This window comes from Babylonia areolata, chromosome 27 (assembly GCF_041734735.1).
Source record: "Babylonia areolata isolate BAREFJ2019XMU chromosome 27, ASM4173473v1, whole genome shotgun sequence".
Lineage (NCBI taxonomy): Eukaryota > Metazoa > Mollusca > Gastropoda > Neogastropoda > Buccinidae > Babylonia > Babylonia areolata.
Window position 1 is genome coordinate 16,212,714 of NC_134902.1, and position 16,150 is coordinate 16,228,863.

A 16,150-nucleotide genomic window follows, 5' to 3' on the forward strand; every position below is an offset into this window, starting at 1 on the left:
CAATAACAGTTAATTATTTTGATCTTGTGCATAATCCTGTGAAATGCAACTTGGTGCAGTCAATAAGTTAATGTGGTATTTATACCGTAAGCCACACACACATCAAGCTGTTCTGTGGACAGCAACAGTTCCCACTGCCTGAGTGATAAAGCAAAAGTTCACAACATTTTGATACAATGTTCAACTTCATCCCTCAGTGTGTGCATTGGCATAAATATATATATATATATTTTTTTCTTCTTAAGAAATAACCCTTAATATCAATAATGATGAAGAAAAAAACAACCCATAATCATCAGCAAACTGATAGGCAGAAAACAGCAAACTATGTTTAAAAACAAAGCCCATTCACACCTACTTATATGAGCACACACAAACACGAAAAAACAGTCCCAGTTCAGAAACCCTGAAAGTCCCACTACGCTTAACTCTCTCCATACGAACGGCGGAAGAGATGACGTTAACAGCGTTTCACCCCAATTACCATCATCAAAATATTGCAAGTGGAAGGCTCTTGTACTGAAGAGGTGAATGTTGACAAAGAATACCACAGTTCTGATGACAGAAGCTAAAGGTTGGGTCATTCAGACACCCACTGGAAATCCGAGGGGTCTGTGTAGAGGAGAAGAGAGGACTGGCCGTACTGAGTGAGTTAAGTTTCCAGGAGGCGTCAAAGCATGTGGACTGATTCACATCAGCTATATCATTTTTTTTTTTTTTTCAAAGTGTAAAAACATCGACATGAAATGAATTAATCAAACAAACTAAACAAAACGTCAATTCATCCAAACATAACAAAGTGAAATATATGTAGAATGCAAAAGAAACAAGTAAAACAAGAACCATAATGGGCCACATTCAGAGAAATCGGGCACACCTACACACATGCGCACACACTCACGCAAGTATACAAATGCACACACACAAACACGCAATGCACTTGCAACAATCTGCAGACACCAAGGCTCAACCCTCATCCGACAAAAATACATACCCAGGCCCCACCTTACACATACACACATAAGTACATCACTCCCTACCCAAATGAATACATGTATACATATATATATACACACACAATGACATATACATGTTATGTGTGACTCACAAACACAAAGCATATAAACGGTAAAATTGTATCATTCGTTTATCACAACAAATTTTTCTGTGTGAAATTCAGGCTGCTCTCCCTTGGGAGAGAACTTCGCTCTAATGCAGCCCCATATGTATGCATATACACGTTTTTTTTTTGTTGTTGTTTTTTTTTTGTGTCTGCAAGTGTTTTTCCACCAAAGTGGATTTTTCTACAGAATTTTGCCAGGGATAACCCTTTTGTTGTCACAATTTTTTTTTTTTTTAATGTGCACTAAACGCATGCTATACACGACCTCAGTTTATCATCTCATCCGAATGAGTGGAGTCCAAACCACCATTCAACATTCAGTGGAGAGGGAGAGAAGGAGAAAAAACAACAACAACTAGAACTGCTGAGTGTGGGATCTGATCCTGCGTGCTCAGATTTTTGCTACTGTTTAGGTGGACACTTTACAACAAGGCCATGACGGGCGCAACAGCCGAGTGGTTAAAGCGTTGGACTGTCAATCTGAGGGTCCCGGGTTCGAATCACGGTGACGGCGCCTGGTGGGTAAAGGGTGGAGATTTTTACGACCTCCCAGGTCAACATATGTGCAGACCTGCTAGTGCCTGAACCCCCTTCGTGTGTATATGCAAGCAGAAGATCAAATACACACGTTAAAGATCCTGTAATCCATGTCAGCGTTCGGTGGGTTATGGAAACAAGAACATACCCAGCATGCACACCCCCGAAAACGGAGTATGGCTGCCTACATGGCGGGGTAAAAACGGTCATGCACGTAAAAGCCCACTCGTGTGCATACGAGTGAACGCAGAAGAAGAAGAAGAAGACAACAAGGCCACCACACCAGAAAACTCCGACTAGTCAGATTCTGGGCAAGGCATTTCTGTAGGGAGGTGGTATGACACGGACCACCACACCATTACACATGGGCACACCCACCCACATACAGCACTACCTCTTGGGACTGAGCCCCCTTCAGTTCGTACGTCTTGTAGGGGCACTCTGTGGCGTCTGGCGGCTGCTTGACCAGTTCGGCCCTGTCCATGTTACACATGGGCACAATGGAGAACGCGTACAGACTCTGGGGGGGAAAAAAAGCAACCGAACCATTAATAACAATAATAGTAATAAAGGATAATAATAATCATAATAATACTGACAAAGCATGCACACAAGCGTATTGTATTGTATTGCATTGTATTGTATTGTAACAATCTTTTTTGTCACAACAGATTTCTTTGTGTGAAATGCGGGCTGCTCTCCCCTGGGACAGCACGTCACTTCACTGAGAGCGCCACCCATATTTTGTATTTTTTCCTGTCTGCAGTTGTTTTTTAACTGCTTTCCTACCGAAGTGGATTTTTCTACAGAATTTTGCCAGCGGCAACCCTTTTGTTGCCGTGGGTTCTTTTACTTGCACTAATTGCATGCTGCACTAGGGACCTCGATTTATCATCTCATCCGAATGACTAGTGTCCAGACCACCACTCAAGGTCTAGTGGAGGGGGAGAAAATACTGGCGACTGTGTCGGGATTCGAACCAGTGCACTCATGATTCTCTCGCTTCCTAGGTTGACGCGTTACCTCTAGGCCATCATTCCACTAGCTCTGAGGACTGCTGCAGCAGCACTGCTGAAGCCCAGGAAGGCAGCAGCAGCAGCAGGAGTGTCCAAAGAGCCAGGAAAGTTTCTCTGTCATCACTGTGGACGCCCATGCAGATCCAAACTTGGGCTCCATAGCCACATGCAATTCCACACTGAGAAGTGCATAGATGTCATCCTCAGACACAACAGATTACCAGAATGGGTATCTATAATGTGCTTTTCCTCCTCAGCATATGGGCCCAGAGCACTAAGAATTAACTCACTCCGGACGAATAGTTTTCTCCCTTGCTTTTCCCTACAGACGACCCATTTGTTAGGGTTAGGAAAAAAATCACAAAAAATACAAAACATAAAGTAACTGAACGAAACTCACTGTACTTGACCCACTGACCCCTCTCCTCATGTCGTGTGAACGCCCACCCTCCTCCCTCTTCACTGCTCTCAGAAGCTGAGTCACTATCAGTACCTTCTTGCTGGTAGCTTTCTTCACTGCAGATACTTTATTCAACGTCTTCATCATCCTTGTCGATGTCGAAACCTTCAGTTTGAAGCATTTCAATCACTTCAGCAGCGGTAAAAGCCGCTGTCGTGATCTAGTTTGCTAAAAAAATTTCCACTTGTATCGCCTGCGACGCCATTTTTGATACGTATGCACATTAGCTTGTCGTGTGGGGTCCTGAACTTGCTGTGGAGTGTGTTGTTACAAAATCTCATGAAGAAACTTTCCATTCGCCCCTTCACACGTTCACAATGCCCGGTGTAGCTGCGATTGTTATGTTACCCCATGAGGAAAACGTGGAAAAAATTTTAATTGTCAAAACCACTATAGCGTTCCGTCATCCGGAATGCTACCTTACGTCAAGAACGCTATGGCGTTCCACCGTCCGGAGTGAGCTGACATCAGTTCAGTTCAGTTCAGTTACTCAAGGAGGAGTCACTGCGTTTGGACAAATCCATTTTTGCTACACCACATCTGCTATGCAGATGCCTGATCAGCAGCGTAACCTAATGTGCTTAATCAAGCCTTGAGGGGCAAAAAAAAACAAACCCATCAGTGTTGGAAAAAATGTTTACAAGAAATAATTGAATATTACCCTGTTTTGTCCTTTCTGTCAGTTTCTTCTATTTACTATCGTTATCAATGTATATCTGTCATAATGTGAAGTTTGATTGAAAAAGAAAAACAAACAACAAAAAAACCCCCAAAAATACAATAACAAACCAATTCTAATAGAGGAATGTCCAAAGCTACAACCAAACCTCTAAGCAATGATAAATCAAGTATAATACCTAGCTTTCGTATCCAACATATCTATCAATCATATTAACAGCTTTATGCTCTGTCTGGCTCTGTGACTGGATTATCTTTGTTGTCTTGTCAGTAGGGGACTAAACAGGTGGTCTCCTCCTGTGTATGGTGAATCAGAACAGACATGACTGGACAACCAGATGGGCCAGCGAAAAAAAAAGAAAAAAGAAAGTATATATATTTTCTTCCTAAAATTACTTTTAAGTAACATACTTACCGTGACCCACTTGTGCAGACTCCAGCAGGGGTCTGACATTCCTGTCCTGTGCAAACTACTATCCGCCTATGCGGAGAAAACGAAAGTAGCTATGGCCGATAACCTCCCGGAAGTAGGTAACCTCACCTTTGCCCCCCTGACTAGCGCTCTCTTTTTCCGGCAGCCATCTTGATTCCTGTTCCTGTGCTCTTCATACAGCTATTTTTTTTCTGTATTTTTGTCTGTTTGTCGATTCTCTGGCGTTCTTGTTTTTTGTCAAATTATGTCTTCAACCAGGTCACATAATTATATGGCTCGATTGGGCGATCGGGCTAAAATTAAAGCGCGATTGCAATCGATTCGCGGACACTCTGGGCCCTCTACTTCTGGCCCTCTCAACAACGCCAACCCGCCGCCTCCATACAGACATATAAACACACACACACACACACAAAAACTGATAAAAGTCCAACAAACCAAATCTAAAATGATCCCAAAATTTTCGGCTTCATTGCCTTTTGCTCATGGGATGGCACTGATGCACAGAGACAGTGCTGCTCCCTGCCTGCTGCTGAACCTCTTTTGGCCTCATACATACATACATACATACATACATATATATATATATAATATCAGCTTTCACACGTTTCATTGTCGTAATGTGTACTGACCTTCCTTTTCTCCTTGTTGTCCAGCCTGGCCAGAGCGATGAAGCGTGTCACGTGTTCAGGGGCTTCCTGCATGGTCCGGTGGTTCCTGTCACACAGCAGCTTCCCCTTTACTGACAGCACCAGTATATCAAAACCAACATACAACACGTACCTAGTGAATTATTATCGTCATTCTTATCATCTTCCGTGCTAGGGGTGAGTCCAGTCCTGTCAATGTCTTCTGTGTCGGCAAATTCATGGGGGGCGCTGTTGTTGGAGAGATGTGGTGGTGGTTTCTGCTCTACGAGGGACGCTCACTCAGTCTGGCTCTGTGACTAAGCCATCATTGTCATCATCAGGGGACTTAATATGTGGTGTTCTTAGTATGTTAATTAAACATTTTCAATATATATCCCTTTGATGTTGATTAGTCTGTAAATTTTTTCACCAGAGGACTAAAATTGTCTGCTGACATTCTATTGTGGATAAAAACAAGCAAACAAACCAATAACAGTGCCGCAGAATAAAATGGCAATGGTTATAATCCTCACTGCATCTACACAAGCACAAAGAAAACCTGATTCTACTGAAAAGGAGCTTGCTAGTGACTAGAACATTGAGTTAATGGCTTCTTGAAAACTGAAGTTTCTGTTACCACGCTTCATTTACTTGGTCTGACAAAATTATGTCCTATTACTGACAAAAGAAACTGGCATTACTTGGTGCTTTATCATAGCTGTGCTAGGAAAAAAACAATCACCTCAGATTTTCATTTCTTCTTCTGCTGTGTTTGTGGGCTGCAACTCCCAACAAACAAGTGGACTTTTACATGTTTTTGACCGTTTTACATAGACAGCCATATTCTGTTCTCAGGGGTGAGCATGCTGGGTATGTTATTGTTCCCAAAACCCACCAAATGCTGACATGGATTGCAGGATCTTTAAAGTGTGAATTTGCTCTTTTGCATGCATATGCACATGAAGAGGGTTCAGGCACTAGCAGGATAGCAATATGCTGATACCTGGGAGATTGGAAAAATCTCCACCTATAAACCACTAGGTGTGTCAAAAACCGAGGATCAAACTCTGGAGACTTGGGTAAGGGTCCGGTGCTCTAACCGTTTGGCCACAGCACACATCGTTTTCATTTCATATGCAGCCAATATAACAACACTCACTTCACATGGAAAATATTACTCTCCAAAAAAATGCATAGAACATTAGCTGCAGCAATGCAGTTGTTTACCTGTATGGCTGTCTCTCATAGCTGACTCCTTCGCAGGCGACAAAATGATAGCGAGGTCGTATCACACGGGCCACCTCACCTATCAGCTCAGAATCACTCCTTCTGTCCAGTTCCTGCAAATAATCAAAGTGAACGATACCAGTTTAAACAAGAGAGGCAAGGCCTTCAAGACTCACTTGTGATAAATTAAGTCCCCTAGCATTAATTACAGAGTAATTTCCCTTTTTTACTATCTGCACCAAAACGTTTGCAAAATAAATAAAAATTCCATGCTTAGCAAAAGAAGTTCCTGTTTGAACCAAAAATGATAATAATGACTCCTCTTGTTGTTGTGTCAGAATAAGAGGTCAAAGTGCCAAGTTTAGAGAATACAAAAAATATAAATATAACAGTAAATGCAGTTTGCATATAATTAGGCTTCTTTTTAAATTATTTTTTTGTGCCCATCCCAGAGGTGCAATATTGTAACAAGATGACTGGAAAGAACTGAATTATTCCTATTTTTATGCCAAATTTGGTGTCAACTGACAAAGTAGTTGCAGAGAAAATTTCAATGTTAAACTTTACCATGGACACACAGACACACGGACACACACACATACACACACAGACAACTGAACACCGGGTTAAAACATAGACTCACTTTGTTTACACAAGTGAGTCAAAAATTAAAGGTCCTGGAGCCTCTTACGACAATAGAGGCAGTGAATTCATACGAACCTGCTGACACTGAAGACCATGACAACCATCCACACTTTCTTTCTCTTTTCTGTGATCCCACTTACAGCATCTGAAGCGTATTTGTCCACACCCCGGGGCCACTGGGACGTCAGGAGGATGTCCACGCCTTTGAAGTGGGAGTCGTTTTTGATTGGCTGCAGCAGACTGAGGGCATCCTTGGAGCTGAACGTGCTCAGGCCCTTTTCTCCCTCCCCCTCCACCCCACTGAAGTACACGATCTGAAGTCCTGAGCTTCCTCTGAAGCGCCCGTGACGACCTGAACATAGTAGAAAAGTAGAAAAAAAACAACAAGAAAATAAACCACCATAGTTCTCAGTGTTGAAACTGTTTTCCATCTCTTAACTTTTAACAGAAAAACAGAATAAGATTCTGAATCAAAAAGATTTTTTTGGGGGGGTTTGGGGTGTGTGTGTGTGTGTGTGTGTGTGTGTGTGCAAAACACCATCTCAAACACTGACCTCCAGAAAAAAAAAAAATCTCCTTGCTGGGCATCACTGAGAACTTGAGAAGAAGACAGTGTATTTGTATTTGTATTTCTTTTTATCACAACAGATTTCTCTGTGTGAAATTCAGGCTGCTCTCTCGAGGGAGAGCGCGTCGCTACACTACAGAGCCACCCATTCTTTTGTATTTTTTCCTGCGTGCAGTTTTATTTGTTTTTCCTATCGAAGTGGATTTTTCTACAGAATTTTGCCAGGAACAACCCTTTTGTTGCCGTGGGTTCTTTTACGTGCGCTAAGTGCATGCTGCAAACGGGACCTCGGTTTATCGTCTCATCCGAATGACTAGCGTCCTACCTCTAGGCCATCACTCCACTTGGACAGCACATGTTCTTTGAAAGCCACCCGATGCACTTCCAAGAACAGTATTTCACTAGACACCAGATGGAAAAAAGAGTGTGTGTGAGGAAGATCAGATGGCCTAGAGGTAACACGTCCGCCTAGGAAGCGAGAGAATCTGAGCGCACTGGTTTGAATCACGGTTCAGCCGCCGATATTTTCTCCCCCTCCACTAGACCTTGAGTGGTGGTCTGGACACTAGTCATTCGGATGACATGATAAACCGAGGTCCCGTGTGCAGCATGCACTTAGCGCACGTAAAAGAACCCACAGCAACAAAAGGGTTGTTCCTAGCAAAATTCTGTAGAAAAATCCACATCGATAGGAAAAACAAATAAAACTGCATCCAGGAAAAAATACAAAAAAAAGGGTGGCGCTGTAGTGTAGCGACACGCTCTCCCTGGGGAGAGCAGCCTGAATTTCATACAGAAAAATCTGTTGTGATAGAAAAGAAATACAAAAATACATGGTGCAGAAAACAACCGAAAAAGAACGGCGATACCTTGGGGGAAGCTAGCACAAGACAGGCAGCAGTGGAGATCTCTGCTGGTGGCCTTTCATGTGTCACAGGGCATTGAGAAGATTAAGGTTCAGGCGAGGAAAAGATGAAAGAAAGAGCTGGTGAGAGAGAAGAGAATGAAAAGATGACAAAAACAAGAAAAAAAAACCCAACCAAACAAAACAAAAACAAAGAGCAACAAAGGAAAAGGACTGAAGAGGACTGGAACAGAAAACAGAAAAAAAGGGAAGCCGAAGCTCAAACAGGAGAAGACAGAATAAATAAGACATAATAGTTGAGAAGCATGACAAAATGAGAAAAAAAATTACCCACCTCTTTTTCAATTAAAAAAAAACAACAAAATAATTTTAATTGATCCACACGATGTACGTCTTGAAGCAAGGCGTGTCGCAAGCAAAATGATGACAATTTTAAGTGAGTTCTGTTCACACATGTCTCTTTGTGAAGGTCAAGGTATTCGTGTCAGGGTTGTGTGTCTCATCAGGGCCGTAACTCTCTGTTTTCACGTGCTCACGTTGAGCTGTGCAAGTTGTCAAATGATGTGTCCACCTCCATGTCTTCTTCGTTTTGCAGATTATGATTTTTATAGCGTGCATTTTTGTTTTGTTAAACCTTATATTGCCTTGCTTGTTCAGAATCTATAAATATGACTTACTTTGTTGGAAAAAAAGAGCTGCATAGTTTAAAAAAATGAATAGAGGCTAAAAAAAAAAAATCATCAGTAATACATTGATATAGCATTTTTATCCGTATTGTCTCAAGAAATGTTTATTTATTTACTTATTTATTTTTGTATTTATTAAGATGTTTTATTATAGCGCATATTCTTGAAGCTCTATGCATTTTACAATATCATGTCATTGCCAACATTGTCTGTTGCATGTTTCCATGACACTTTTCATTTCTCTTTTCCTGTCCATTTGCAGGTAACCCTGTATGACGACCACAGCAGAAAGATGATGATGAATGAATGTAAGATTTGTGGAATGGATGGGTGAATGATGGGGAATTAAAAAAAAATGTTGAAAAGACAAAAGCAAAACCAAAACAAACAAACAAAACCCCCACAAAAAACGAACAATAAAAAAAGAAGAAAACTGTGAGTTTTGTCAGCTATGTGTTGGTCGGTGCTTCAGTTCTTCTCCATATCTTACTCCAGTAGGTATGAAACAAACTGACTGGCTCAGTCCACCACATGGATTCCCCAGCTCAGTTTAAAAGTCTCTCAAAACAGACCTCTTCCGTTCTGTCTACCATGATATTGACTAACATGCTTCTTGAACTTCTGTAATGTGTGTGTGTGTGTGTGTGTGTGTGTGTGTGCGTGTGTGTGTGCGTGCGTGCGTGTGTGTGTGTGTGTGTGTGTGTGTGTGTGTGATGTACTTATCTGCATGTATAAATATGCATGTGTAACTTTTATGATAAATGCCATGAGCTCTCTGCTTGGTAGGTTTGAGGGTCAGTCAGAAATATTGTTATCATTCTTCTCACAGACCACATGCTGATTGGCATCTTTCACTGTTGTCAAGAGCCCAACATTTAAGGGGAAACAACTCATTCACAAGCATGAGTAATAAAAACTAAGGCAGGGGCCTTTGAAATGAATTACTTCCCTTGCACAGAGAGAGAGAGAGAGAGAGAAAATGACAGTCCCCACCTTCCACGAGTCTTCCAGTCTTTGGGAAATGGACATGCTGCCATGTGGGAAGACTTTGGAAAGTGAACGGCTGAGGAAGTAAACCACACAAATCTGGAGAGGGGCCCCTGAGGCGGCTTGATGTTGAACCCCTTTCCTCATTCTGGCAGCTCCTGCGTTTCAGTTGTGGTCAGGACGTGACGCCCTGTGTCCTGGCTACAGTGGCTGTGCTTGGAGTGGGGGGTTGGGAGGGAGGGGGAGGAGGTGCGGGGGAGGGCGGGCGTCATGGTGCATCGGCAACCCATGGCTTCCATCCAAACATTAAAAATTAAAAAAATTTTTTTTATTCATCCAGGATTCAGTGTGAGTCACTGACGTCTTCATTGTTTGTGATGGACTTCCCTGACGACTTCCCATAAAGTTAGAGACTGGGGTTGTCGATGAGGTGAAAGTGTGTCTTTGCGACTGTGCATCTCTTCAGCACTGTGGACAGTGACAGACCAGCACCAAAGTGTCCACAGTGACCACCAGAAGGACTGACTTACCCAGATATGTGATGTTCTCACACAGCTCTCCTGCCTCCGAATCGGGATAATAATCAGTGAGCTCCGGCTTGCAAGGTCCAAGGATCAGAGTTGAAACAGGCGCTGCAAAACAGACATAATGATTGTTATGATAATATAATAAATGTTATGACATTAACGATAATAGTAAACACTCAGAATAGTGCAAGTCAATGTGCCGGATACACCCCATTCACACAAACTGAAGCACTATCACCAAACTCATAAACAGCCACCTCCTTCTACACGCACACAACTTATAACATTGCTGAGGAAATGCTTGGCAAACCAAATGTTTCTTGAGATTTCAAATTCGCTCAGAGCAGCTGAGTTACACAGACTGGAGTTCCAAATTTTTGGTGCAGCGAAATAAAAGCAATATTCCTGAACTGTCTTCGTTTTAATTTGCAGAAGTTTCAAGAGTTTTTCACTGAAGCAATGAAAAGTACAGGAAAAGAGGCATGTGTAAAGATACTTCAGAAGTGACCCATCAAAACAGTGATATGCAAGACATGCAACTTTGAATTCACTCAAACATGCAGCTCTTTCAAAAGCAGTATCACATTTCTTAGCTTTCCTTTTTGCAGAATAAGAGTTGACGCAAGGCACAGTTTGGGACCTGTCAGTAACAGGAAAGCTGTTGAGCTAGAAAACTGTCAGAAACAGTTACAATGGTCTAACTTTAAAGTTACCTGAGCAGTGATGTACACACAGACGCAAATTCCAAAACAGAAGACAACAGCCACTGAACCAGACAGAAAATACAATCATTATTCAATTAATTCTATTAACTCTGTCAGATACTGTGAATAAATGTACTGGTAATGTCATTATTCAAAATGAAAGACAACAACCAGTCTGAAATTACAATCTTCTTTTTTATTTTTACCGGGTCTTTCTGGCTAATATGACACTGAAGTGAAAAGCACTTAATGTGGAACCATCAGTTTTATGAATAAATCATGAAATACAGATTTCAAGTAAAAAAAAAAAAAAAAAAGCTGGCAATGTGATACTTATAGATTCAACCATCCAGGCTACGAAACGTATGCAAATATTCATTGAGGCCCATTGTGATTAACAAACATGAACAAGAAATTAAACGAAATGCCTCACCTTTCAGCTTTCCAGATCTGTACTGTTCCCAGTCGGAGCCATCTTTACCAAAGAAATCACCCACACACAGAAGGAGCTGCAAAATAAACAGACTGGCCATTTCCCTGATCAGGTCTTCCGGTTACAACATACATCACCAGTTAAAGGAAAAAGACTGCTAGGTATACACCAAATAAAGTAATACTATTGGAGCATTGATGATGCACCAGACAGCTGTAGATTTGTAAGGTCAGGAACAAATGGAGCCATTTAAAAAACATTTTAATACGTGTGTGTGTGTGTGTGTGTGTGTGTGCGCACGCGCACGTGAAAAAAAAAAGATAAAAAAGATGCTGTAGTGTTTATGCAAATGGAAAAAAATGCAGTACAGAGGAGAAAAGCTGCAAATTTCTGTGATACTCACATCAAAAGGTCCACCCTTCTTGTTGGCTTTGTTGAAGCGGGTGTACAGCTGAGTGATGTTTCCCTCCACGTCTCCACTCACCATCCTGCAACACACATGCTGATGGTATTAATTATCATTATCATTATTTATCAGATATCAAGAAACAAACAATTGTTTGTACACACTTCCACACATATCAGACAACAATGTCTGAAAGTAAGGGAAATCAAGTATGTTTGTGATCTCTGCGCTTGTCAAGATTACCAAGAGAAAGGTTGCCAAGGGTTTGATTTATCCTATCCAACATTTGTCAAAAACGGTAAATTTGCCTAGAGTGGGAAACTCCTAGAATCAGACTTGAAAACCTGCACTGTGTCCTCTTCTCAGATTGTCTGATACAGGTGTTGCTCATTCACTGGAAATATACTTGTACTGTAATGTTAACTGTAGGGTATTTCCCTTCTAGAACTAGAAGTGCACTGCTTTGCTTTTTCTTCTTTTTTTTTTTCTCCTTTTCATTTTTTAAAGTTCCCATTCATAACCATGATCTTTATAGTCTATGCTTTATATGCAAATAACCAACATGCAACTAGCCTCACTCACAGTCATGTAGATATGCAATTCTATTCTTACTGGGATACTTTAGAAACCAGCTAATACTGAGCTTTTACCTAAATTTCAATACAAAGTTTAAATCATCTTGTACTCTCCTACACACTGCACTGATGAATGTACACATAATATTCATATCGGGATAGGAAATATGTAAATTTGTAGTGTATTCTTAATCTACTTTCCAAACTAATTTATTGAAAACATGTATTTCTAAGTTCAACTCTGCCAATCCTGAAGGGAGTGTGATGCTCAAATTTTCAAATCTAGAATTCAGGGATGCTTCTGAACTTCATTCAATCACATTAATGCACTCAGGTGAGCACAAGAATTAATTGTTCATCTTAATCTTTCATTCCATCCTTATAAATCACTGTGACCAAGCATATCAGTCTATCGATTTAAAAAAAAAAACCAATACAACAAACATATCAGATTACTGTTTACAGAACAGAAGAGTGATATTATTTTCACAAAGCCCTTTCAACAACAGGCCTAGGACAAGAATGATCACAATGACTTAATGACTTATGAGCTAGTGTACCTGTTGTGTGATGACAGAGGGCACGAACAAAGACTGGAGTGGAGGCTTGAACAGCTTTTCTTTTCTTCAATATCTTTTAACTAGTGATAGAAGATATGTAATGTGTGTGTGTGTGTGTGTGTGTGTGTGTGTGTGTGTGTGTGTGTGTGTGTGTGTGTGTGCATGTATGCTTCTCTCTCTCTCTCTCTGTGTGTGTGTGAGCTTACGTGTGTGCATATGAATAAAAGAGTAATGTACAAAGGATTGCAATCAACATCCTGTGGATTAAAATATAACATCAGTTAACGAATTAAAAAGAAAATCTATGAAATAATGTCTGTATCTGAATACATGGACAGGGCGTATGCTTATCTAACAATAATAATAAACAGTATCAGTCCAGATTTTAGCATCTTGTTTGAAAAAATGAAAGTAACAAACAACAAAGAATGAATAGTTATATATGTGTACGCTTCCCGCCGCTTTCTGATAGTGATCAATGGGAGGCTGCAAGCTACCATTCTGCACACAACGAACCAACCTCATATTGCATAAGAACTATTTCATGTCTCAAACACTGGGGATTTGAGTGAGATACGCTGGAGATGTGAAATAATTTGCTTACACTTTGAGAGGTTTTGCCGACGCCATGCTTTCAAACAATTTAGAAGTGAAAGTTGTCGCGCAGTAAACCGGAAATCGAACACCCATCCCCCCAAAAAAAATGAGGGGAAGAAAAAGAGATACACCATCTATATCAAGCGAATTAACGTTTGTATAGATATTGAAGGCGTTTTAATTATTGTTTACTTTAAAGCAAAAAGTATTCTAATGGATATTTTAGCCACACTACTGAAAATAATCATTGAGTGCAGTACTGGTTTGTTGAAAGATGGCTGCTTGGGGACGGTTTTTGGCGTGACTGGACTAGTTATAACCGCAACATAGCCATAGTCAGTGTTCGGTAACTTGCTGTTGTCAACTCAGAACTTCGAAGCGGCTGAAAATGGCTGATAAAGGATTTGGTGGCCTTGGGAATATCACCTGGTGGGGATTCAGCCCTGCTATTGATATGCAGGAAACAGGTGAAGCGAAGATTCCAGAATCGGATTCATGTATTTCATCCACACACACACACACACACACACACACACACACACACACACACACACACACACACACACACACACACACCCCCCCCCTATACAATACAATGTCAAAGACAGGAAAATAAATAACAACAGCAAACAACACCGAAAATACTTACAGACGCTTGCTGGAGAGAGATCAAGGCGGCAAGTGGTATGCTTGATAACATAAGCGCGTTTGTTGAATTGTGTAGAATTGATATTAGAACTTCTGTTTTATTTTGTTTCAGGTGTCTCCGAACTGATGAAAAAACTGGATCTGAACAAAGGCCCAGGTAAAAACATGGTGTATGTATGGTTTGTGTGTGTGTGTGTGTGTGTGTGTGTGTGTGTGTGTGTGTGTGACCAGTGAGTGACAAATGAGAGAGTGAAGAGTGAAATAGACAGACAGACAGACAGAAGTTTCAGTTTCAGTTTCAGTAGCTCAAGGAGGCGTCACTGCGTTTGGACAAATCCATATACACTACACCACATCTGCCAAGCAGATGCCTGACCAGCAGTGTAACCCAATGTGCTTTGTCAGGCCTTGAGGGACAGACAGAAATAGATGGATATATTGATAGATAGATAGATAGATAGATAGATAGATAGAGAGAGAGAGAGAGAGAGAGAGAGAAAGAGGAAATGTGATTGGTTGAGTATGACATCCACTTAACTCTAACACACACACACACACACACACACACACACACACACATACTCACACACACACTGGGTGGTACACACACACACACACATACATACTCACACACATACACACACATACATGCACACAGACGCACATATATGTGTATATACATTTACACAGATGCACACATGTCTACATATGGAAAATGATGTTACACTGAAGTGTGACATTGAAAAAAGCTAGATACTCAGAAGAATCTTTTTGCACATTTCTGACTAACTATATTATAGGGAAAAATGCACAACACCAGAGTCCATCGATATCCTTCGACTCCACTCATATATTTTTCTGTTATTTGTTTTCTTAAGATTTGTTTCTGCAACATCTGAAGCGCATTCTTTGAGTGGCAGGTGTTTCTGCATTCACTTACAGATTCTCTGAAGATTTTGGTGGTCGGTGGCGGGGACCTCCGTCATATTTTGACAACCATCGCCCGAAGACACCGGCACACAAAGAGAAAATTACACGTATGATAATAATAAACAAGTTCTAGGAAGTTTCTTGGTTACTTACCTGTATGATGTACCTCTTTTTTTGTTGACCTACGTTCAAGCTGTTGCTTGAGATTATGTATCTTGTCTAGTTTTTCAAAAAACAGTACAAGAAAGGCATCAATGTAGACCTCTGTTGTGATGTTGGTATTATGCTCCACAGGACATGAAGAGGGTTAAGCAAATAAGTATTTTAAGGAGCAGAGTTTGTGTCTATCCACAAAGAAAAGGGCAGTCTTGCTGTGATGTATGTTGTTATGCTGATAGTTACATATTTGAGTTTACATGCTTGGTGCATTGTGCAGCAAATGCTGAAGAATGGCAGACCGTTAGACTTGAGTGGGAAGATTGTGAGGCTGAGTTTATGTATACATGTGATAATTTGTTTCTTATTACCGATGATATATATTAATGAGTCAGTATTCCAGTCAGACAAATTTCTTTTTCCGAGTTAAAATGATTCTGATTCATATTGTTACTGACTGGGGTAGTGTCATTATAATGAATTGTATGATCTCCCCCTGCAACCCCTTGCTTCTCAGCTTAGTTCATTCATGTGTACATGTGTTGTGTGTGTGTGTGTGCGCGCACGCGTGTGTGTGTATGTGTGTGTGCGTGCGTGAATGAATGTGTGTGTGTGTGCATGCAAACGCATGTGTACATGATTGTGCATGTGTGCTTGTGTGTGCGTGTTCTTATGTCTGTGTGCTTATGTGTGTGTGTGTCTTTCATGCCTACATGTCATGTGTGTTCATTGCTATTTTCCAGTTCTTTGTAGTTGAAAC

At 40.9% G+C, this 16,150-nt stretch overlaps 2 protein-coding genes across 2 annotated transcripts in view; one reads left to right on the forward strand and one right to left on the reverse strand.

The window, feature by feature from the left end:
* The window catches only part of LOC143301179 (CWF19-like protein 1), a 28,481-nt gene extending 14,772 nt beyond the window's left edge, over positions 1-13,709 (reverse strand). Inside the window, exons 1-8 of the mRNA XM_076615277.1 lie at positions 13,664-13,709; positions 11,922-12,006; positions 11,519-11,594; positions 10,385-10,486; positions 6,889-7,100; positions 6,104-6,216; positions 4,880-4,964; positions 2,055-2,180 (exon numbers count right to left, since the gene is read on the reverse strand). Coding sequence (XP_076471392.1) covers positions 2,055-2,180; positions 4,880-4,964; positions 6,104-6,216; positions 6,889-7,100; positions 10,385-10,486; positions 11,519-11,594; positions 11,922-12,006; positions 13,664-13,689 — 825 coding nt within the window. The 5' untranslated portion in view covers positions 13,690-13,709. The remainder of the gene's footprint in view (positions 1-2,054; positions 2,181-4,879; positions 4,965-6,103; positions 6,217-6,888; positions 7,101-10,384; positions 10,487-11,518; positions 11,595-11,921; positions 12,007-13,663) is intronic.
* Positions 13,710-13,924: 215 nt separating this feature from the next.
* LOC143301145 (dynein axonemal assembly factor 3-like) overlaps positions 13,925-16,150 on the forward strand; it is a 20,239-nt gene continuing 18,013 nt past the window's right edge. Inside the window, exons 1-4 of the mRNA XM_076615216.1 lie at positions 13,925-14,123; positions 14,417-14,461; positions 15,247-15,341; positions 16,134-16,150. The exon at positions 16,134-16,150 is cut by the window's right edge and continues 77 nt beyond it. Coding sequence (XP_076471331.1) covers positions 14,045-14,123; positions 14,417-14,461; positions 15,247-15,341; positions 16,134-16,150 — 236 coding nt within the window. The 5' untranslated portion in view covers positions 13,925-14,044. The remainder of the gene's footprint in view (positions 14,124-14,416; positions 14,462-15,246; positions 15,342-16,133) is intronic.